Genomic DNA, 22598 nt, shown 5'->3' with positions numbered 1-22598 from the left:
CTACAGGCTCATCCTCTTCCTTATATCATTGTTACCTTATCTGTTAACGAATAAAGTTTATTCCTATTGATGCATATAACATGCTCATGATATAAATGGACCTCTAGCTAGGAGTAGGTTTCAACTTAGTTGAGGTAGGATTACAGCTCTTGCTTGCATTTTCACCAGGTTCCTTATATGATAGTTCCCTCTGTGATAACTTCAAAGTATATTCTCCTGAAATAAATGAGTCTCAAGGAGCAGGCTTCAGATGAGCTAAGGTTGGATAACAGCTCTTGCTTGCACCTTCACTAGGTACGTTAATTGACAGCCCATATGAACCCTTGGCTTAGTTAAAAAGAGAGGTAGAGAGAGAGAGAGAGAGAGAGAGAGAGGAGAGAGAGAGAGAGAAGAGAGAGAGAGAGAGAGGAGAGAGAGAGAGAGAGAGAGAGAGGGAGGTAGAGAGAGAGAGGAAGGTAGAGCGAGAGAGAGAGAGGGGGGGTAGAGGTAGATAAGAGTAGAGTCAGAAGAGTAGAGTAAGTAACAGTAGTTGGGTGTCAGCAGGAGGAGTACGGGTGTGCGTGACGCCCAAGACAGAGCCCGCCTGCAAGGCCATGGTTGAGGACCTCGCCGCCACCACCATCACCGCCCAGTGTGTCCTCGGGGACGACAGGTCAGTACTGACACACACAGACAGACAGGGAGAGACAGACAGAGAGGGAGATACAGACAGAGAGGGGGTAGAGAGAGAGACAGACAGAGAGGGGGTAGAGAGAGAGACAGACAGAGAGGGGGTAGAGAGAGAGACAGACAGAGAGGGGGTAGAGAGAGAGACAGACAGAGAGGGGGTAGAGAGAGAGACAGACAGAGAGGGGGTAGAGAGAGAGACAGACAGAGAGGGGGTAGAGAGAGAGACAGACAGAGAGGGGGTAGAGAGAGAGACAGACAGAGAGGGGGTAGAGAGAGAGACAGACAGAGAGGGGGTAGAGAGAGAGACAGACAGAGAGGGGGTAGAGAGAGAGACAGACAGAGAGGGGGTAGAGAGAGAGACAGACAGAGAGGGGTAGAGAGAGAGAGACAGAGAGGGGGTAGAGAGAGAGACAGACAGAGAGGGGGTAGAGAGAGAGACAGACAGAGAGGGGGTAGAGAGAGACAGACAGAGAGGGGGTAGAGAGAGACAGACAGAGAGGGGGTAGAGAGAGAGACAGACAGAGAGGGGGTAGAGAGAGAGACAGACAGAGAGGGGGTAGAGAGAGAGAGACAGACAGAGAGGGGGTAGAGAGAGAGACAGACAGAGAGGGGGTAGAGAGAGAGAGAGACAGAGAGGGGGTAGAGAGAGATAGACAGACAGAGAGGGGGTAGAGAGAGAGACAGACAGAGAGGGGGTAGAGAGAGAGACAGACAGAGAGGGGGTAGAGAGAGAGACAGACAGAGAGGGGGTAGAGAGAGAGACAGACAGAGAGGGGGTAGAGAGAGAGACAGACAGAGAGGGGGTAGAGAGAGAGACAGACAGAGAGGGGGTAGAGAGAGAGAGACAGACAGAGAGGGGGTAGAGAGAGAGACAGACAGAGAGGGGGTAGAGAGAGAGACAGACAGAGAGGGGGTAGAGAGAGAGACAGACAGAGAGGGGTAGAGAGAGAGACAGACAGAGAGGGGGTAGAGAGAGAGACAGAGAGGGGGTAGAGAGAGAGACAGACAGAGAGGGGGTAGAGAGAGAGACAGACAGAGAGGGGGTAGAGAGAGAGACAGACAGAGAGGGGGTAGAGAGAGAGACAGACAGAGAGGGGGTAGAGAGAGAGACAGACAGAGAGGGGGTAGAGAGAGAGACAGACAGAGAGGGGGTAGAGAGACAGACAGAGAGGGGGTAGAGAGAGAGACAGACAGAGAAGGGGTAGAGAGAGAGACAGACAGAGAGGGGGTAGAGAGAGAGACAGACAGAGAGGGGGTAGAGAGAGAGACAGACAGAGAGGGGGTAGAGAGAGAGACAGACAGAGAGGGGGTAGAGAGAGAGACAGACAGAGAGGGGGTAGAGAGAGAGACAGACAGAGAGGGGGTAGAGAGAGAGACAGACAGAGAGGGGGTAGAGAGAGAGACAGACAGAGAGGGGGTAGAGAGAGAGACAGACAGAGAGGGGGTAGAGAGAGACAGACAGAGAGGGGGTAGAGAGAGAGACAGACAGAGGGGGTAGAGAGAGAGAGACAGCACCCACTCACTCTCCTTCCCTTCTACCTCCAATTTAATAATAAGGAATACCTTTAATTTGTCAGAACTTTCCTTATTTTCACTCCAGATGCCTTAGTTTACTTTATTAATAAGCATCCGGCCATCCTCTATATATATATAGTCATAATATATCATATAAAGGCAATAGTTTCTTATATATTAAGGCACTTCGCATTAGAAATAAGAACATTTTGAACAAAATGAATTATATTTGTAATGGGATATATATAATAGTCTAACACTAAAAGTAATTTATGTAAGAATGTAAGAACTCTTGTATATATAAACGTAAGAATGTATCAACTCATGTACATATATATAAATGTAAAAATGTAACAAGAACTCTTGCATATATGTAACTTTTGCATATATAAATCATGCATATATGTAGCTCTTGCATGTATAAATCCGGTACAAAGAGAATGTGTGATGATGAGGAGGGGGAGACTTGTATAAACAGGTACCACTGCTTGCGGATGGTGATGCAGAAGCAGGCAGATGTGATGAGGGCCGAGCCTGAGGACGTCTTCCTGGCCAGGGAGCTCTATAACTCTCAGATCCACGTCCTGGCTGAGACCAGGACTGCTGAGGAGAAGAATGGTAGGTGGGGTGGTTGTAGGGGGTGGTAGGTGGGTCAGAGGGAGAATGTGGGGGTGGTAGGTGGGGAGAGGCGGGTTGTGGGGATGGTAGGTGGGGAGAGGCGGGTTGTGGGGATGGTAGGTGGGGAGAGGCAGGTTGTAGGGATGGTAGGTGGGGAGAGGCAGGTTGTAGGGATGGTAGGTGGGGAGAGGGGGGTTGTAGGGGTGGTAGGTGGAGAGGGGGGTTGTGGGCATTTTCATTTTCACCCATATCTGTTCAACATGGCTTGCCAAAAAAACTGTACAGTAAATGATTGATTAAGATAAAGCCAACCCGAAGGTGGCACGGGCATGAATAGCCCATAATGTGCAGTAATGATATTTTATAGCGAGACGGTGGGGTGATAGTGTTATGTATCAAGTGAGGAGAGGTTTGGTTGTTGCAGAGGCTTGGAGGTACCAAGGTGTGGCTGTGATCAGGAGAAGCAAGGTCAAGAGTGTGGCTGACCTCAAGGGCTCCAAGTCCTGCCATACCGGCTACGCCAGGAATGCCGGCTGGAATATACCATTCTCCCATGTAAGTTGCTTCCTGCAAATGTCAACTGTATTCTAGTAATAAACTAATTACTAAATAAAATAATTAATAATTAAATAAAATAATAATTAAATAAGTAATAAAATAATTACTAAACTAGTAATTTATATATTTATCTTAATGTCGGACAAGAAACAGGAGATACTTTTTCACCCATAATGTTATAAACCCATGGAGTTGCTTACCCCACTCAAGCCATAAATGTCAAAATCAAGTTGGAAAAGTTCTCTTAAACAATAAGGGGGACTTTTTGACAATACTCATGCTTCCTGTTCCCTCATTAAAGCCACAATAAAGATTGTGGCCCTTAGGTTAATTCATGTAAATGCACAACAACATACTTGCACTATGCCATCACAATACTGTGATCTATATACAGTATAAAAAAAAAACTCTGGAGCAGTCCAATGGAATCGAACTCTTGCCCTGGGCCACACCAGATGCATATGTTACTGCACCAGATGCATATGTTACTGCACCAGATGCATATGTTACTGCACCAGATGCATATGTTACCACACCAGATGCATATGTTACCACACCAGATGCATATGTTACCACACCAGATGCATATGTTACTGCACCAGATGCATATGTTACCACACCAGATGCATATGTTACCACACCAGATGCATATGTTACCACACCAGATGCTTACGTTACTGTACCAGATGCATATGTTACCACACCAGATGCATATGTTACTGCACCAGATGCATATGTTACTGCACCAGATGCATATGTTACCACACCAGATGCATATGTTACCACACCAGATGCATATGTTACTGCACCAGATGCATATGTTACCACACCAGATGCATATGTTACTGCACCAGATGCATATGTTACCACACCAGATGCATATGTTACCACACCAGATGCATATGTTACTGCACCAGATGCATATGTTACCACACCAGATGCATATGTTACCACACCAGATGCATATGTTACCACACCAGATGCATATGTTACCGCACCAGATGCATATGTTACCACACCAGATGCATATGTTACCACACCAGATGCATATGTTACCACACCAGATGCATATGTTACCACACCAGATGCGTATGTTACCATACCAGATTCATAAGCCTTACCAGATGCATACACATAATACATTGTACAATTTTAATCAGAACATTTACATTGAAATTCAGATTCAATTCAGATTTCATTTATAAGAAGAATAAATTTAATTAAATGCTCCTTACATTATTTTTATCAAAACATACTTTATTGAGACAAGAGAAGCTTTCTGGAGTCTTAATACTATTCTCCAGCCTCCTGTATGTAACCTTTGTACTATTCAATGATCTTCTAATGATGTTCTCACACCTTGACCTTCTCTTCAACTCACAATTATATTATGCACCAAGAAATTGCATTAATGTAATGTGTAACGGTTCTATTGTTAATGAGTTTAATGAGAAGATCAGTAGGAGCTATGATGAGGATATGAACCTAAGCTTGGGGGGTACGCAGTGTGTAGGTTCGAATCCTCATCATGGCTTCTACCGTTTTTCTCAATTTTATTATCTTAATTTCATCTCCTTCCTCATGCTCACATTGCCATGTGAAAGCCTGAATATATCCCATATAAAAGTCCATATATCCTAAAGTCTCCCTTTTCCTTCAGCTCTTAGAGAAAGGTGAAATCAAGCTGGACTGCACCCAGGAGAGGACAGTGGTGGAGCATGATCTGAAAGCCGCTTCTTCCTACTTTGGACTCGCCTGTATCCCCGGAGACTGGACCCCTGACAACGAAACCGATGCCAGACTCAGTAAGTACTCTATCACAGTGATACAGCTGCACATATATAATACACCTGTAAAGATAATACTGTTGTTGATGTATAGAAATATATGAGAGTGATGAGGAGTTTGACCAGCAGTGGCACACTTACAGAGGAAGCATACAACAACCTGTGCACCATGTGTGGAAACCCTGGACGCTGTGATAATGTTGATGAGCACGCTGGATACGCAGGGGCCCTCCGCTGCCTGGTGGAGTCGCATGGGGATGTTGCCTGGACCAAACTCTCTGCTGTGACACAGTATTTCAAAATTAAAACAGACGTGAGACTTTTTAATTACTGTATGTTTTTATTTGTCACTAAATACACATTAAATATGAAATTAATACTGTACTCCCATTATCATTACTCCCACTCCATTAATATTCTTTATTCTTTATGCTCAATTAGTATTAAGTTCTAGATATTAATGTTTTTCTTGCCCGAAACGCATTGCGTAATAGTGGCTTTAGGCATTGTATGTACTAGCTCTATCTATATATCAATCCATTAATGTAACATCACTTGTATGTATGTACCTTACCTGAATAAACATATTTATTTATTTATTTTATAAATATAAGTGACAGCTAATGCATCTGAAAAATAAGAAATTTTGTATTTTGTTGGATTAATAAAATTAATACAGAATATAGTAAAGAAACTGGTACTTGGTAGATCCATTAATCTCATTAAGGAAGGTGAAGGAAAGACCCAACACGTGTGTAGGTGTATAACTTAAACCCAATTTTTGGATGACACCTTCGTCCTTTATCCTGGTGATATACATGTATCCCTGGAAACACAAACCGAAACTGTCTCTATTTTCCGCTTGTTACAACTTGTAATAAAGTTGTTAGAACTTGGCTTAACGTGTTTATGATGTATTAGGACGTTGTTACAACTTGTTATATTGGTTGTTATAACTGGTTAGGAAGTGTTAAAACTTTTTCGAACGTTGTACCAACGTCGTAGTTTCGGTGTGAGTTTGGCGGGATATTAGGTCTTTTCTTCACTATCATTCAAGTGCTACAGTATTGTAGTAAGTTTCTCCACTCCCATTAATATGATAAAGCAACCAATCATTCTGAAGAGGGAGGGAAACACATCAAGTTGATAACATTTTGGAGTCGGACGGCTGAGCGGACAGCACACTGGACTTGTGATCCTGTGGTCCCGGGTTCGATCCCGGGCGCCGGTGAGAAACAATGGGCAGAGTTTCTTTCACCCTATGCCCCTGTTACCTAGCAGTAAATAGGTACCTGGGTGTTAGTCAGCTGTCACGGGCTGCTTCCTGGGGGTGGAGGCCTGGTCGAGGACTGGGCCGCGGGGACACTAAAGCCCCAAAATCATCTCAAGATAACCTCAAGATTTTAGATAAAGTCCACTATCAACTTGGTGTTTTTTCTATACACTTTTGTCAGAACTTTGTGCTCCGTTCAGCAGCCATTCGTCAAAATCTATTTTCCTGAAAAGTTTTCCGTTCATTTCGTCAATTTTATATCAGCTAGAATTTACATGCTTCTTTTGTAATTATCATGCAAAAGTGTAAGAGGTTTAAGATAGTGCAGTTTAGTGTAGTTAGACATGTATTGTAGTGCAGTTTAGTGTAGTTAGACATGTATTGTAGTGCAGTTTAGTGTAGTTAGACATGTATTGAATCTGGGCAAGTAGAAAGAATTTTGTTTTATACAGGACTGTATTAACATGTGGTTCACCTAATACCCTTGCATAGCTGAGGAGAAGAAACTAATGCTAGGCCAATGTTAGTCCCCCCATTGAGGCAACTAGAGAATAAACTTAGTGTTGTAAGGCATCTTGATAATAAATAAATTCATGGCCAAATTCAAGAAACTACACAAGTGTCTTGCAGGTCTCAACTACGGACTTCGGACTACTTTGCCCTGACGGTCGGATCCTGGACTTGGACTCTACAAAACCTTGCCACTGGGCAGCCCGGCCATGGAACTCCTGGATTGCACGAGCTTCTAATGAGTTAGTAAGAGAGATTAGTATATCTGTTATGGCTATTGAGCTTTTATAAGGCGTATTTAATTAATTGATGATTGATTGATGAAGATTAAGCCACCCAAAAGGTGGCACAGGCATGAATAGCCCGTAAGTGGTGGCCCTTTTGAGCCATTACCAGTATCAGGAGCTGATACTGGAGATCTGTGGAGGTGCGACTGCACCCAGCGTGACGGGAGATGTCTCCCGTGTTTAATTAATAGAATGTAGAAACATTAATACCATTTATATAACAAATAAAGTACAGTATATAGAAAAGAATGTTATTTTCAAACATATTCTATTGCATATGTTATGTAAGCATACTCTTTTAACACGTGCTAATTATTTGATAAAACCCATTATAATTATTAATCTTTACCATTTAAATCGCTTTCTAATTACAATAATTCTCTATTCTCGAGATACAGGTACAGTATGTATTTCAAATTTTGTATTAAATACTGTATTTCTATGGATAAAATATTCACCTAGGTTAGTATTCTTGCCAAAAATATTTGTTAAACTTTATTCCACAGAGATGTGATTGATTTCATGTGGACATGAGAGATTTAAGCTTAAGAAATCTAGTACATTTTAGCACTATAATCCATGCTGATGATCGTGGTCATGCACAGGAACAAGAAGGGTATAGTGTCCGAGCTAACCAAACTGGTGACAGAAGCGACCCTTCCCGCTGAGGAGGGTGCACCGCCTCTCAGACCTTGGGCCAAGGCTGTACTTGGTATCGACTCCCCGTCAGTGATCCACGCTCGCTCTCCTCCCATCACTCCTCATGACTATCTAAAAGAACGTATGTATAATTATAATAGTGGTTTAATTAAAAAAAAGAGAGAGGTTCTTCATCAGTCATGAGCTACTGCGGATATTTCATTATTCCATCAATTGTTGATACACTATACACTGTATAACATAAAAATGTTGTGTACTGTGGTTGTATCCAACCAATAGGCATATTTAAAAAAAAATATTATACTTATATCCTAAATTGATCTAATTTACACTACAGTATACTACTTACTTTTCTACTTTTATTTTAAATATGGAATCTCTGCATAAGGATCATTGACATCAATAACTGATCAATAAGGATCAATAACAATAAATTAAACATATAATTACACAACGTTAATCAGTAATGAGAGCCAAGACAACCTTCAACTTAACAGTAAATGAAACCTTGATACATTGCCAAACATTCTTATTAACATATAATCATTGTTCACACACACACTCTTGTGTGATCACATCCTGAGAATAATACACACTACTAAATTTCAATACTTCCCCAGATCTAAATCTCTCTCTTTATATAGAATTTTTTTTTTTTTTTTTTTTTTTTTTTTTTGAGATATATACAAGAGTTGTTACATTCTTGTAGAGCCACTAGTACGCGTAGCGTTTCGGGCAAGTCCTTAATCCTATGGTCCCTGGAATACGATCCCCTGCCGCGAAGAATCGTTTTTTCATCCAAGTACACATTTTACTGTTGCGTTAAACAGAGGCTACAGTTAAGGATTGGCGCCCAGTAAATCCTCCCCGGCCAGGATACGAACCCATGACATAGCGCTCGCGGAACGCCAGGCGAGTGTCTTACCACTACACCACGGAGACTGCAGAATTTTAACAGAACCCATATAGTACTGTACACTACTCAATCTTAGTAGGTGCCAGGCAAGTAAATGGGCCCAGGATATGGAAATACTTTTCAAGTGAAACTGTGTTATAGATTTAATATAACATTGTAACATCTCAACACTTGATGATAAGTTACATTATCTCCTTGCTTAGTATAATGTATGTATAGTATACACCTTTCATCATTGTCACCTAAATATTACAGTATGTATCATTTGCTAAGTTACTTGAAAAAGTCATGTATGTTAGTGTATTTCTTAATTAGTATGAAGTATTTACCCCAATAAACCCATCAATAATTTAACCGAATTATCTTAAGTTATGCTCAAAATGCTTATATTTTTGTATACTAGTGGCTTTATTAAATATGCAGCTTTATATAACAAATAAATAACCACTGTATTATGTTCTTCTGTACATTTCTAAATGAAAATTTTTTGTTATTAATATAGTAAAGGTGTAATAGAGTAGTATCTTGTTTAGCTTTTTACTTGTGTATTTATCCATTATGGCTCTACTAGCAAATTTTAAGGTGTAGTAAATCTAAATATAGTTACTGTACTCTGTTATAATATTATAATATATAATATTAATATAATATATAATAGTATTTTGGTCAACACGTTTTCTTCAACTGGCCTCCCATCAGCTGGCTATGACGCGACCATTGAACGTCTTGGGTGCTCTGAGGTGCCAGTGAAGCTGTGTGTCGACTCTCAGCTGGCTAAGGACAAGTGTCTGGCTCTCAGCCAGGTGCTTAAGTCCCGCAGAATCCGTCCCGCACTGGAGTGTGTGATGCCTGCATCTTTAGATGACTGTCTGACCATGGTGGCAAGTGGATCTGCACACATCACTACGGTTGATGGCGGTGACGTCTTCCGAGGGCATGTGTGAGGAAATTTTATTGGTTCACTTATACATATTGTATAAATATGAAAGCTTAATTCTTTATTATACTAGATATATGTAGATTTTTAAAGTGCTTTAAAAGATGTGCGCAATTTTGCTGATTTGATTCTGCATTTTTAAATCTAATTTATTCCACACAGTCAATAAGTATTCATTAATGTTTAGTCCTTAAATATTTTAAAAAGTCTTACATACAGTATTTCACTACACCTGTACTAGTTTATATTCTCTGGACTGAAATGTCACATGTGGTCTTCCTGTCACAGAAGAATGGTGTGCATTCTTTCCCAGCTATATGTACAGTACTGTATGCTGAAAACAGAGATCCCAGTATCATGTATATTCCTAGGGAGTATGGGTTGGTGCCAGTGATCTCAGAACGATACGGACAACTTGATGCCTCCTACTTCGCAGTAGCTGTAGTCCACGCCAATTCCGGCATCACTTCTCTCAGCCAGCTCCAGGGCAAGAAGTCGTGCCACACTGGCATCGACAAGACAGCGGGTAAGCCCAGTACACAAAGCTAGAAAAGCTAAGCTGAGCTAAGCATAAGCTAAGCTAGAAAATGTGAAATAAGGAGGGGACAAAGCCACAGTTTTTAGTTTAGTCCTTTCTTTATTATGCACCCCATACCCATCCTCTGGGAGGTAGTGGAGGTTACTGAAGCACATGATGGGCTCAGGCACTGTACCACAAAATTGATTTTGTTAGTAAGTTGAAGCAAGTTAATCAAATCAAAATCAAATCAAATGTTTATTTAGGTAAGGTACATACATACAAGAGATTTTACAAATGAAAAAGTCTTAACTTAACCTATCTAACTTAACTAAAGTCTTAAAAAATCTTAAAAGTCTTAAGTCGAAAACTTAATTAGTCTTGGTAAGCTTAATGTTAATCTTGATAAGCTGTACATTAAACACAGTTTAATGTACAGTATATATCAACAGTGAGTTCAAGAACTGCACCGCACTGCTACAGAATGTATAGGATAATTAAAAATAAATCTGCTGTAGAAGAACTAGTAAATATTTATACAATAACCAATTTAAAAATGTAATAATAATAATAATATTAATAATAATAATATTGGATAAAAACCCACATGATGTGTACAGTATTTGTAAAATTTATGTAAGGAATTTACACAATCTTTTGCACTCTCCTGAGTGCTTTGTCAAGGTCTGTTTGTGTGATTAGGACGAGACTTCCATCATACATCTTGAGATGTAAGTCTCATCCTAATCACACACTCGGACCTTAATAAAGCACTCAGGAGAATGCAAAAGACTTGGTGTAAATTCCTAACATAAATTTCACAAATGCGCAAGTGTTTATCTTACGTTATTATGTCTGAAAGAAGACATTACCATAAATAATAATAATAATAATAATAATAATAATAATAATAATGTTTATTTAGGTAAAAGTACATCATGCAAAATGAGTTACAAACAGAATGTTGTATTTCTAGATAGAGCTAATATATACTATACCTAAGGAAACTACTGGGCAAGAGGTGGATAAAACACTTAAAAAACTAAGACTTAAACTAATTAAGATCAAAAGAATGAATTGGGCTGAAAAAGGGGGGAAAAAAAGAAAAAAGATAACATTAGTTACATGTTGGACAGAACAGCAGAAATTGCAACAGATCACCAGTAGTAATTTTAACTATATAAACAGACAGGCTACAATTTTCTTTTTTTATACATGTTTTTGTACAAGTTTGTAGATAACAGATATCAGCAGTTATACAAGTTGGTCAATAATCAGTATTGTTTGAAAATAACAAGACATAGGTTGACATTTAGGGGGTAAGGTGGGTTACATGGAGTTGATTAGGTAGTACTTAGTTTTACTTAGTACTTAGTACTTAGTTTTACTTAGTACTTAGTACTTTATGCAATCTTTCTTGCAGGCTGGAAGATCCCAGTAGTCACGCTGTTGGAGGCGGGCCTGTTGAAAGCAGGAAACTGTGACTATGCTGGCGAGTTGGGAAACTTCTTCAGCAGCTCGTGTGCTCCAGGGGCCAAGGATCCCAAATATGATCCCAAGGGCACTAATCCCCAGTCTCTGTGTGACCTGTGCGTCGGCAATGATGGTCCGCATTCTCAATATTTTTCTCTTGAGATATATTAGTTTTATTTAATATATACCTGTATGTTTATTTTATTTTGGTTTATTTATATACAAGACGTTACATTAGGTTGTGAAAGTACATAATGTACATTGGTGGTTGAAACCAGGTGTACAATACTTCTTGTGCACCAAAACACTCTAGCCGTCATCCACGGCCGGACCACATCAGAGTGTAGAGTGCTCCGCCTGAATCTTGATATACAATGCAATAGCTTTAAACACTGTTTATACTTCTTAATTTTTAATATGTGAAATAATTTTCTCACAGTGGCAGGAGTGAGTGGGCCAGCATATTCAGGTGCAAGCACAAGTGGGAAATGCGAGAGGAGCGATAACGAGGCCTTCTATGGGTACACTGGTGCCTTTAGATGCCTGGTACAAGGGGGTGGGGATGTAACCTTTGTCAAACACTCAACTGTACAAGAAAACACCAGTGAGTACTCTTCTTTTCCCGGAACGCTTTGCGTAACAGTGGCTTCATTAGTTTGTGTAACCCCCTGTCCCTACAATTGTACATCACTCTTATGTCCTTTGAACACATTCCTTTTGAATGATAATTTGATTTTGAATTCATCTTTTATATGCTGCTTTTGTTTTAATTCTTATCTAATCCCTCTTGATTTAGTTAAATTTGCAGTTCACTTATTCTAATGGGGTAAATGTTTGAGATTTTTTAAATAAATGTTGGGGACAGATCTAGAGTTCTGGTTAGAGCTTTTTTTTTAATGTTAAGTAAAGTGACATGTATGGTGAGAGGCGCAGTGTGTGATGGTGGGAAGTGGTGTGGGTGTGAGACCTCAAGAAGCGGCACACCTTTCAAGTCATGGCAATGGGAAGGTTATCTTGAGGTTATCTTGATGATTTCCGGGCTTTAGTGTCCCCGCGGCCCGGTCCTCGACCAGGCCTCCGCCCCCAGGAAGCAGCCCGTGACAGCTGACTAACACCCAGGTACCTATTTTACTGCTAGGTAACAGGGGCATAGGGTGAAACAAACTCTGCCCATTGTTTCTCGCCGGCGCCTGGGATCGAACCCGGGACTACAGGATCACAAGTCCAGCGTGTGTCCGCTCGGCCGCCGGTCGGCCGTCGGTCGACCGACCTTATAACTTGGGAAATCATAAGTTACATTTTTGTTTAAAGTAAAATAATACAAATTCAACTAAGACTAATTTAGGTTTGGTGAATGGATTCATTCCAACATTAATGTATCTGTAGCACTCTCATGGCCATATACTTTTGCTTTTTCAGAGTAATTTTATATATATACAAGTCTTGTCATGAATGAACCTCTGATAATTTGTACAGATGGCAACAATGAGGCCGAGTGGGCCAAGAACCTTCGAGCTCTGGATTTCAAACTGCTGTGTAAGGACTCCGGCACCGCAGACATTGTTGACTACAACACTTGCCACCTCGCAAGGGTTCCATCACACAAGGTCATTACAAACAGCATTTTTGGCTCATAAGTCACACACAATTTTAATTGATGCTTTTATACACTAAGTAAACATTCACATCGAATATTTTAAATGGATATCCATAGATTATAAACAAGAATGATCATTGCTAATATTTATTGCTAAGTGTAAAGAAATACTATTGATACAGTTATTTTTTTTAGGAATGACCTAACCTAACCTAACCTAACCTAACCTAACCTAAAGGAATGATAACTTACAAACTCCCTCCATCCGCTCTTTTCCAGGTATTGACAGGTATTAAATCAAATAGTGTGATGTTGGAAGAGATAAGAATCTTACTGCTGCGTGCGTCACAGGTGCTTCCCAAGGGCCAGGATGTCTTCACTATGTTTGGACCTTTCCAGGGTAGACAGGATGTTATATTCAAGGTGGGTCGGGCATATAAGCCCCAAGTACTTATCTGACTAAATAAGTTGAGATCATTGCTAAGTACAGTGATGCTAAGTTTGTTTGTACGTAGCATCTCTTTGTGATAATAAAATGACTATGGGCCATAAAAATACCCGTACATATAAGATGAGAACTTTATGACCTTAGAATAAATTTATCATCTGTATATTAGACCTTATTTTGTAATCGCTGTAATAATTTTGGTTATTTGCTCGATGGTCTTGTGCTAGCCAGTGGCATTGTGTTAGCAGGTTATTCAAACATTTTTTATTTTTACCTTCTCCAAAGAAACCATTGGAGCTAGTGAATGATCTAAGACACATTTCGTGACACATTTTCTGAGTTACCTGACTTCATTTATTATCCATTCATCATGTATTTGTAGTGCCACATCAGTGTATTTTTAGTGCCTTAGTATTTTTAGTATTTTTAGTATTTTTAGTATTTTTAGTATAGTATATTTAGTATAGTTAGTATAGTATATTTAGTATTAGTATAGTATATTTAGTATATTTAGTATTTTTAGTGCAACTTTAGTGTATTTGTAGTGCCATATCAGTGTATTTTTATATGTACATACCTGGTTGATTACCTGGTTGATCATCTACATCTACATCTACATCTTGTGTGCGTTTTCCTCAGGACTCTGCTACAGAGCTGGTTAACGTCCGGCAAGACACCTTCCACCAGTCGCTGGAAGACTCATACTACCGTGCCCTCACTGAGCTAAGCACCTGCCGCCCCAAGAAACTCAACTGCATTTTACCATGACTGGAGGCGCTCTTGCTCATGGGCCATTCTACTTCCTTCACCTGGTTGTGTGTGCAGTCATCGTCTGGCTCCACTCGGGCTAACCCCTTGGACAGTACAGCTAAGAGATGCTGTAGTTCTAAATGACTTGTTGAATGAGATACTGTATAATGTACGTATTTACATTTTACTGTACTAGTGTGATGACAATTTGCATACAAGGAAAACATAATACTATTGGCTCCATGTCATGTATATACACGTTGATCTGTAGTAAATCGCGCAGCCCACAAGGTGGGTATGGGGTGTATAATAAATGAACTAAATTAAAAAAAAACTTAAGAGATGGTTGAGGTCCAATTCTTGAACGTATTTTACTATAAAATAATTGATATATACAGTACATTAAACTGTGTAACTAATGTATCAAGTTTGTATCTTGCTTAACTAAATGAATTCTGTGTTCCGTGCCTGGACCCATTGTGTGTGTGTGTGTGTGTGTGTGTGTAATTACCTAAGTGTAATTACTTAAGTGTAGTTACAGGATGAGAGCTACGCTCGTGGTGTCCCGTCTCCCCAGCACTCTTTGTCATATAATGCTTTGAAACCACTGACGATTTTGTCCTCCACCACCTTCTCACTTAACTTGTTCCAACCGTCTACCACTCTGTTTACAAAAGTGAATTTTCGTATATTTCTCCGGCAGCTTTGTTTCGTTAGTTTAAATCTATGACCTCTTGTTCTTGAAGTTCCGAGTCTCAGGAATTCTTCCCTATCAATTTTATCTATTCCTGTTACTATTTTGAACGTAGTGACCATATCGCCTCTTTTCTTCTATCTTCTAGTTTTTGCATATTTAATGCCTCTAATCTCTCCTCGTAGCTCTTGTCCTTCAAGTGTGTGTGTGTGTGTAATTACCTAAGTGTGTAATTACCTAAGTGTAGTTACAGGATGAGAGCTACGCTCGTGGTGTCCCGTCTTCCCAGCACTCTTTGTCATACAGTATAACGCTTTGAAACTACTGACGGTCTTGGCCTCCACCACCTTCTCACTTAACTTGTTCCAACCGTCTACCACTCTATTTGCGAAGGTGAATTTTCTTATATTTCTTCGCATCTGTGTTTAGCTAGTTTAATCTATGACCTCTTGTTCTTGAAGTGCCAGGTCTCAGGAAGTCTTCCCTGTCGATTTTATCAATGTGTGTGTGTGTGTGTGTGTGTAACCCTTTCCACTACCGCCTACAGGATGGGTATAGGGTGCATAATAAATGAACAAAATCAGTTAATCATTGCATTTTCAGTAGAATAAAATTATTGTAAAGTAGTGTGCATCATACAACTAAACATGATACTTTGAATGGTAATTTTATTTAAACTTTGCTATCAGTATAAAACTTACAGCAGTAGATGAGGTCAAGTTGTGTAAGTTTGTAAAGCGGCTTACCCCCCCCCCTCACAGGGATCCTGTAGCACAATGGTCTACATCCCTGTCTCACACCCTAGAGTCCCAGGCGCAATTCATGGGTAGGGCAGAAATTGTTTGACACGTTTCCTTTCACCTGCTGCCTATGGTCACCTAGCCATAAATAGGAACCAGGTGGATAGGCATCTGTTGTGGGGGTTGCATGCTGAGGAAGGTCAGTAGTTGGCCTAGGCCAAGGGACCTCGATAAGCCTTAGTACAATACAGCAGGCCTCCTGTTCCCAGTAAGCCTTAGTACTTTACAGGCTGCCTGTCCCTGGTAAGCCTTAGTACTTTACAGGCTGCCTGTCCCTGGTAAGCCTTAGTACTGTACAGGCTGCCTGTCCCCGGTAAGCCTTAGTACTGTACAGGCTGCCTGTCCCCGGTAAGCCTTAGTACTGTACAGGCTGCCTGTCCCTGGTAAGCCTTAGTACTGTACAGGCTGCCTGTCCCAGTAAGCCTTAGTACTGTACAGGCTGCCTGTCCCCGGTAAGCCTAGTACTGTACAGGCTGCCTGTCCCCAGTAAGCCTTAGTACTGTACAGGCTGCCTGTCCCTGGTAAGCCTTAGTACTGTACAGACTGCCTGTCCCCGGTAAGCCTTAGTACTGTACAGGCTGCCTGTCCCTGGTAAGCCTTAGTACTGTACAGACTGCCTGTCCCCGGTAAGCCTTAGTACTGTACAGGCTGCCTGTCCCCAGTAAGCCTTAGTACTGTACAGACTGCCTGTCCCCGGTAAGCCTTAGTACTGTACAGGCTGCCTGTCCCTGGTAAGCCTTAGTACTGTACAGACTGCCTGTCCCCGGTAAGCCTTAGTACTGTACAGGCTGCCTGTCCCCAGTAAGCCTTAGTACTGTACAGGCTGCCTGTCCCCGGTAAGCCTTAGTACTGTACAGGCTGCCTGTCCCCAGTAAGCCTTAGTACTGTACAGGCTGCCTGTCCCCGGTAAGCCTTAGTACTGTACAGGCTGCCTGTCCCCGGTAAGCCTTAGTACTGTACAGGCTGCCTGTCCCCAGTAGCCTTAGTACTTTACAGGCTGCCTGTCCCCGGTAAGCCTTAGTACTGTACAGCTGCCTGTCCCCAGTAAGCCTTAGTACTTTACAGGCTGCCTGTCCCCGGTAAGCCTTAGTACTGTACAGGCTGCCTGTCCCGATAAGCCTTAGTACTGTACAGGCTGCCTGTCCCCGGTAAGCCTTGTACTGTACAGGCTGCCTGTCCCCGGTAAGCCTTAGTACTTTACAGGCTGCCTGTCCCTGGTAAGCCTTAGTACTGTACAGGCTGCCTGTCCTCGATAAGCCTTAGTACTGTACAGGCTGCCTGTCCCGATAAGCCTTAGTACTGTACAGGCTGCCTGTCCCCGGTAAGCCTTAGTACTTTACAGGCTGCCTGTCCTCGATAAGCCTTAGTACTGTACAGGCTGCCTGTCCCCGGTAAGCCTTAGTACTTTACAGGCTGCCTGTCCTCGATAAGCCTTAGTACTTTACAGGCTGCCTGTCCTCGATAAGCCTTAGTACTTTACAGGCTGCCTGTCCTCGATAAGCCTTAGTACTTTACAGGCTGCCTGTCCCCGTAAGCCTTAGTACTGTACAGGCTGCCTGTCCCCGATAAGCCTTAGTACTGTACAGGCTGCCTGTCCCCGATAAGCCTTAGTACTTTACAGGCTGCCTGTCCTCGATAAGCCTTAGTACTGTACAGGCTGCCTGTCCCCGGTAAGCCTTAGTACTTTACAGGCTGCCTGTCCCCGGTAAGCCTTAGTACTGTACAGGCTGTCTGTCCCTGATAACGGGACTTATTGTTATTTACTTATTACTTGCCTTATATTTCTTAGTTAATCTATTAACATTTATTGTGTAGTTTGGTGCCTGTAGCTCTTATTCTTTTATGAAAAGGTCTCATTGTTTAGTAATATACACGTACATTATGAAGGCAATGAGTCACAACAATGTGGCTAAAGTATGTTGACCAGACCACACACTAGAAGGTGAAGGGACGACGACGTTTCGGTCCGTCCTGGACCATTCTCAAGTCGACCGAAACGTCGTCGTCCCTTCACCTTCTAGTGTGTGGTCTGGTCACTTTTTATACAGTAGTTGCAAGAGGTCAATGCCTGAATCATTTATTTACAACTGGGTTGTGAAACCAAATACCAAACCATCGCAAATTTATGTTTCTCAATATTTGTACAATTTATTTACTTATTGTTGAATGACTGTCTAAATAAAATTGTTATCTACAGTTTATTAATTGTAGAGTTAAGAGTTGTCAAGAATATTAGCTTGTACTGTACATATATTATATGTTGTCAGAAATTATATATTTCATAGACCACCTCGGCTTGCAATATTACCAGTTGCAATATGGCTGAAAGCTCATAGAGGTTATTCCCCATATCCTCCCTCATAGAGGGAGCTGGTCGGCCGAGTGGACAGCACGCTGGACTTGTGATCCTGTGGTCTTGGGTTCGATCCCAAGCGCTGGCGAGAAACAATGGGCAGAGTTTCCTTCACCCTATGCCCCTGTTACCTAGCAGTAAAATAAGTACCTGGGTGTTAGTCAGCTGTCACGGGCTGCTTCCTGGGGGGTGGAGGCCTGGTCGAGGACCGGGCCGCGGGGATACTAAAGCCCCGAAATCATCATCATCATCTCAAGATAGCAATGTGTATCAACTTCCAAATCAACAACATTACCTTACAGCAGACTGAGGAAGAAAAGAACAGAGTCAGAATCCACCAATCACTGAAAGATACAAAACAGGTGGAAGCTGCAATAGGCAGGCAGATTCATGGGGAATAGTCAGATGAAACTTTGACTTTAAGGACAAGAAGGTAGTTTATATCCAAGCATGGAGACATCATGTTCAGAAAGAAATACTTGTTTTGGAGAAATGTTTAACACTGGGTGATACAAATCATTCCTGAACTAAGACGACTTTTATACCAGGAACGTTGAGGACCACAAGGCTGACAATACTGCAAACCAGACATGACAGGGTGGATCGCATCGAAACTTAAAATACTAAACAGTTTAGAGGTATTGATCCAGACCACTTTTTTAAAAGGTCAGATTTTTAAGACACATCTTTACCAGTGTAATCATCTCTGTCAATTTATATTGAAGTTATATGTTAGTATAAAATTTTGCTACAATGTACCTATTCATCTTACTTATCTGTTAGATTAAACACCTTCCCAAAATGCTGTACATGTTAATGACTTTGCAAGAATGTAAAAATACCAATACAGTATTATGTACTCTTACAAGCCCATTATACCTTGTAAGTAAATAAATACTGCCAGTAAAAGCTGTAACATAACCAAGGAGCAATGAATTAGAGCTCAACGAGCTACAATGAAGGACAGCAAACAAGAGATGTTTTTTTCACCCATAAGGTTATGAACCCTTGGAACTGCCTACCCACTGAAGCCATAAATACCAAAACATTGCTGCAATTTAAGATCAAGCTTGATATAAAACATGTCAAAGACGCAGCTTTTCTGAAGAGTGCAACCCCTTCCTCTCTTGTTGAGAAAGGGCGGGGGTTTGTTGCCTCTCCTGACCTAGGGCCTACAGAAGAGCCCATAACCTCACTCACCCTCTCTTGCACACACCTGCATTACTGCTACACTGCTTCTCATGCTTAACATAAAACCCTCTTCCCTCCCTGGTTCAGATTCCCTCCTGGCTCAGATCCCCTCCCCCTGAGGAAGGGAGGGGGAGGGCTTCACCGGAATCCTATGCAAACTCGCAATCTTCCGAACTTAACCGCCAGGCCCTTCCTCTCCTCACTTCCTCATGCATTATTTCCCATTCCCACAACTTCTCAGTACAGTACCTATATGTAGTTTGTTCACTGACTCAGCTAACCTGCACCTGAGACCTTATGTTAATCCCTTCCAGCATGCCCTCGGAAATTGTTCACATCAAATAGCACATGCCCAAGCACTTCTTTACTGTGCCAACTTTTGTACCCTGTAATATTTTGCCAAATTAACAATTACCACGTTAACATTTCAGGCATCTTAATTTTTCCATTTTATATTAATATACAGTACTTTATATTTTAATAAAATATTATTCGCTGTCTCACTCTGTAGTTTTTCTTGACCTTAGAAAAAATCTGCAGGAAAAATGGTGGAACTTTTGACAAGCCTCTGGTTTCCTGTCCCTGTCGAGGCTACTAAAGATAGTAGCCCTCAGGTAAAATTCAGGTAAATCAATCTTCAGAATCAAAACATATCTTGAAGAAAACAAGACTTAGTGCTCATCATTTGAACCACCCAACACTAAAATGCTTTTTAATACTGCATTGACAAATGCAAGACTGCATGTGGAGCATAGCAATCCAAGTCACAACTACCACATTAATAACATTACATTACAGCAGATTGATGAAGAAAAGGACCTTGTAGTCTAAATCTACTATTCACCGAAAGTTGCACGACAGGTAGGAGCAGCAGTCAAAGCTAGACAAACCCTTGGAATAATGGCTAGCTTCCGGCTTCCTGTCCTCGTCGAGGCCAGTAGTGTTAATGTCCCCCTCAGGTAATGTAGGTAAATAATCAAGCATACCTTAGACTACAAGGAAAAGAAGGTAATGATTCAAATGTATAAATCTCTGGTGCACCCCAATTTGATTTGGATTATCCAAGCATTGAGACATTCTCTTCAGAAGGACAGATCTGCTCTGGAGAAGGTGAAACAGTGGGCAACAAAAGTCATTCCAGTGCTAAGTCAACGATCATATCAGGAACGGCTGAAGGGTTAAGGGTTAACATCTGCCTTTTCAACCAGGCATGAAAAGGCAGATCTCATTGAAACTTGAAATACTGTACTGAACAATGTGGAGGATGTTGAGCCGGACAACTTCTTCAAAAGGTCAGATGTAACACAAACAAGGAGCAACGGTGTTAAGCTCAACAAGCCACAATGCTGGACTGAGAACAGGAGTTGCTTTTTCATCCATAGGGTTATAAACCCATGGAACCGCCTACCGTCGAAGCTATAAATTAATTATGCCGAATGCTAAAACTTTTAAGCCTTAAAACCCAGCTTAAAAAAAATCATCAGGGCCAAATGCGGGGGTTCTTGACAAGCTGTTGGCTTCCTGGCCTCATCAAGGCCTCTAGATTATTAGCGGCCCTGAGGTAAATTCAGGTAGAATAAAAAATGCCTACTGACCACACGTTGCATTTAGGGCAAGTCCCTAATCCTATGTTCCCTGGACTACAACTCGCCAAATCGTTTAACAACCATGTACCCATTTTACTGTTGGGTAGACAGAGACCACAGTTAATGAGTGGTGTCCAGTCAATCCTCTCCGGCCAAGATATGAACCCATGACAAAGCACTCGCGAAATGCCAGGGGAGTGTCTTACCACTACAAAATGGGGACTGCTTGTCTCAGAACTCAGTACAGTATATACTCCTCAATAAGTAAACTCAATACTGTACTGTATATACACCAAGAACTGGGGTACATTTAGCACATTGCAGAGTGCTGTATACCTATACAGTATACTAATTATAATTAGTTTGTTTATAACCAAAGAAAATAAAAAATTCTCCATATGTACTGGTGTCAGTTTTACATATATATTTTAGTCTATCTGTAAAGATTGCGATTCAAAAGATTTGTTGAAGAACAAAGCAATAACTGGTGCTAGTATAGTTCACTGTGTCAGGGGACAGGAAGCCAGAGTGTATTCATACACATTAGGCTTATATCGAGACCTCCCTCCATTAAGGTTGAATTACTGACCCGCCCAAGGATGCAACCCCACAACACTCTGACTAACTCCTGAGTACCTACAAGCTGCTAGATGAACAGAGGCATTAGGTGAAAGGATTCGACGATTGTGCATCGAGAACAAACCCGACTGTACTACCGGGATCAGTATGTTTTGTATATAATGAGTTGCATTACAGTAATTACTGAGAATGGAGGAGTATCAGTAATTAATGAGAGGGGAGGAGTATCAGTAATTAATGAGAGGGGAGGAGTATCAGTAATTAATGAGAGCAGAGGAGGGGTATCAGTAATGAGAGTAGAGGAGTATCAGTAATTAATGATAATGGAGGAGTATCAGTAATTAATAAGAGGGGAGGAGTATCAGTAATTAATGAGAGCAGAGGAGGGGTATCAGTAATGAGAGTGGAGGAGTATCATTAATTAATGAGAGGGAGAGAAGTATCAGTAATTAATGAGAGTGGAGGAGTATCAGTAATTAATGAGAGTGGAGGAGTATCAGTAATTAATGAGAGCAGAGGAGTATCAGTAATTAATGAGAGGGGAGGAGTATCAGTAATTAATGAGAGCAGAGGAGTATCAGTAATTAATGAGAGCAGAGGAGGGGTATCAGTAATTAATGAGAGCAGAGGAGGGGTATCAGTAATGAGAGTGGAGGAGTATCAGTAATTAATGAGAGGGGAGGAGTATCAGTAATTAATGAGAGGGGAGGAGTATCAGTAATTAATGAGAGCAGAAGAGTATCAGTAATTAATGAGAGGGAAGGAGTATCAGTAATTAATGAGAGTGGAGGAGTATCAGTAATTAATGAGAGCAGAGGAGGGGTATCAGTAATGAGAGTGGAGGAGTATCATTAATTAATGAGAGGGGGAGAAGTATCAG

The 22598-nt window shown here is 41.2% G+C and overlaps 1 protein-coding gene across 1 annotated transcript; it reads left to right on the top strand.

The window, feature by feature from the left end:
* The first annotated feature begins 497 nt into the window (after positions 1 to 497).
* Positions 498 to 20056, top strand: LOC123770475 (transferrin). The gene is made up of 14 exons (XM_045762359.2): positions 498 to 652; positions 2663 to 2802; positions 3227 to 3357; positions 5021 to 5165; positions 5291 to 5460; positions 7051 to 7172; positions 7823 to 7998; positions 9493 to 9733; positions 10102 to 10256; positions 11671 to 11853; positions 12160 to 12324; positions 13197 to 13327; positions 13597 to 13740; positions 14405 to 20056. Exons 1-14 carry the CDS (start codon positions 594 to 596, stop codon positions 14531 to 14533), a joined length of 2091 nt encoding a protein of 696 aa, XP_045618315.2. The 5' UTR covers positions 498 to 593; the 3' UTR covers positions 14534 to 20056.
* Positions 20057 to 22598: the final 2542 nt, after the last annotated feature.

Source organism: Procambarus clarkii, chromosome 46 (genome assembly GCF_040958095.1).
Source record: "Procambarus clarkii isolate CNS0578487 chromosome 46, FALCON_Pclarkii_2.0, whole genome shotgun sequence".
In the NCBI taxonomy this organism is placed as follows: domain Eukaryota; kingdom Metazoa; phylum Arthropoda; class Malacostraca; order Decapoda; family Cambaridae; genus Procambarus; species Procambarus clarkii.
This window is presented reverse-complemented; position numbering and strand designations above follow the sequence as displayed.

Bases quoted from the DNA above. Each gene is read 5' to 3' on its own strand.
- LOC123770475 (XM_045762359.2), top strand. From the start codon at position 594: ATGGTTGAGGACCTCGCCGCCACCACCATCACCGCCCAGTGTGTCCTC. The intron at 3,358-5,020 runs GTAAGTTGCTTC...CTTTTCCTTCAG, and splicing joins GGAATATACCATTCTCCCAT to CTCTTAGAGAAAGGTGAAAT. The intron at 13,328-13,596 runs GTCATTACAAAC...GCTCTTTTCCAG, and splicing joins CAAGGGTTCCATCACACAAG to GTATTGACAGGTATTAAATC.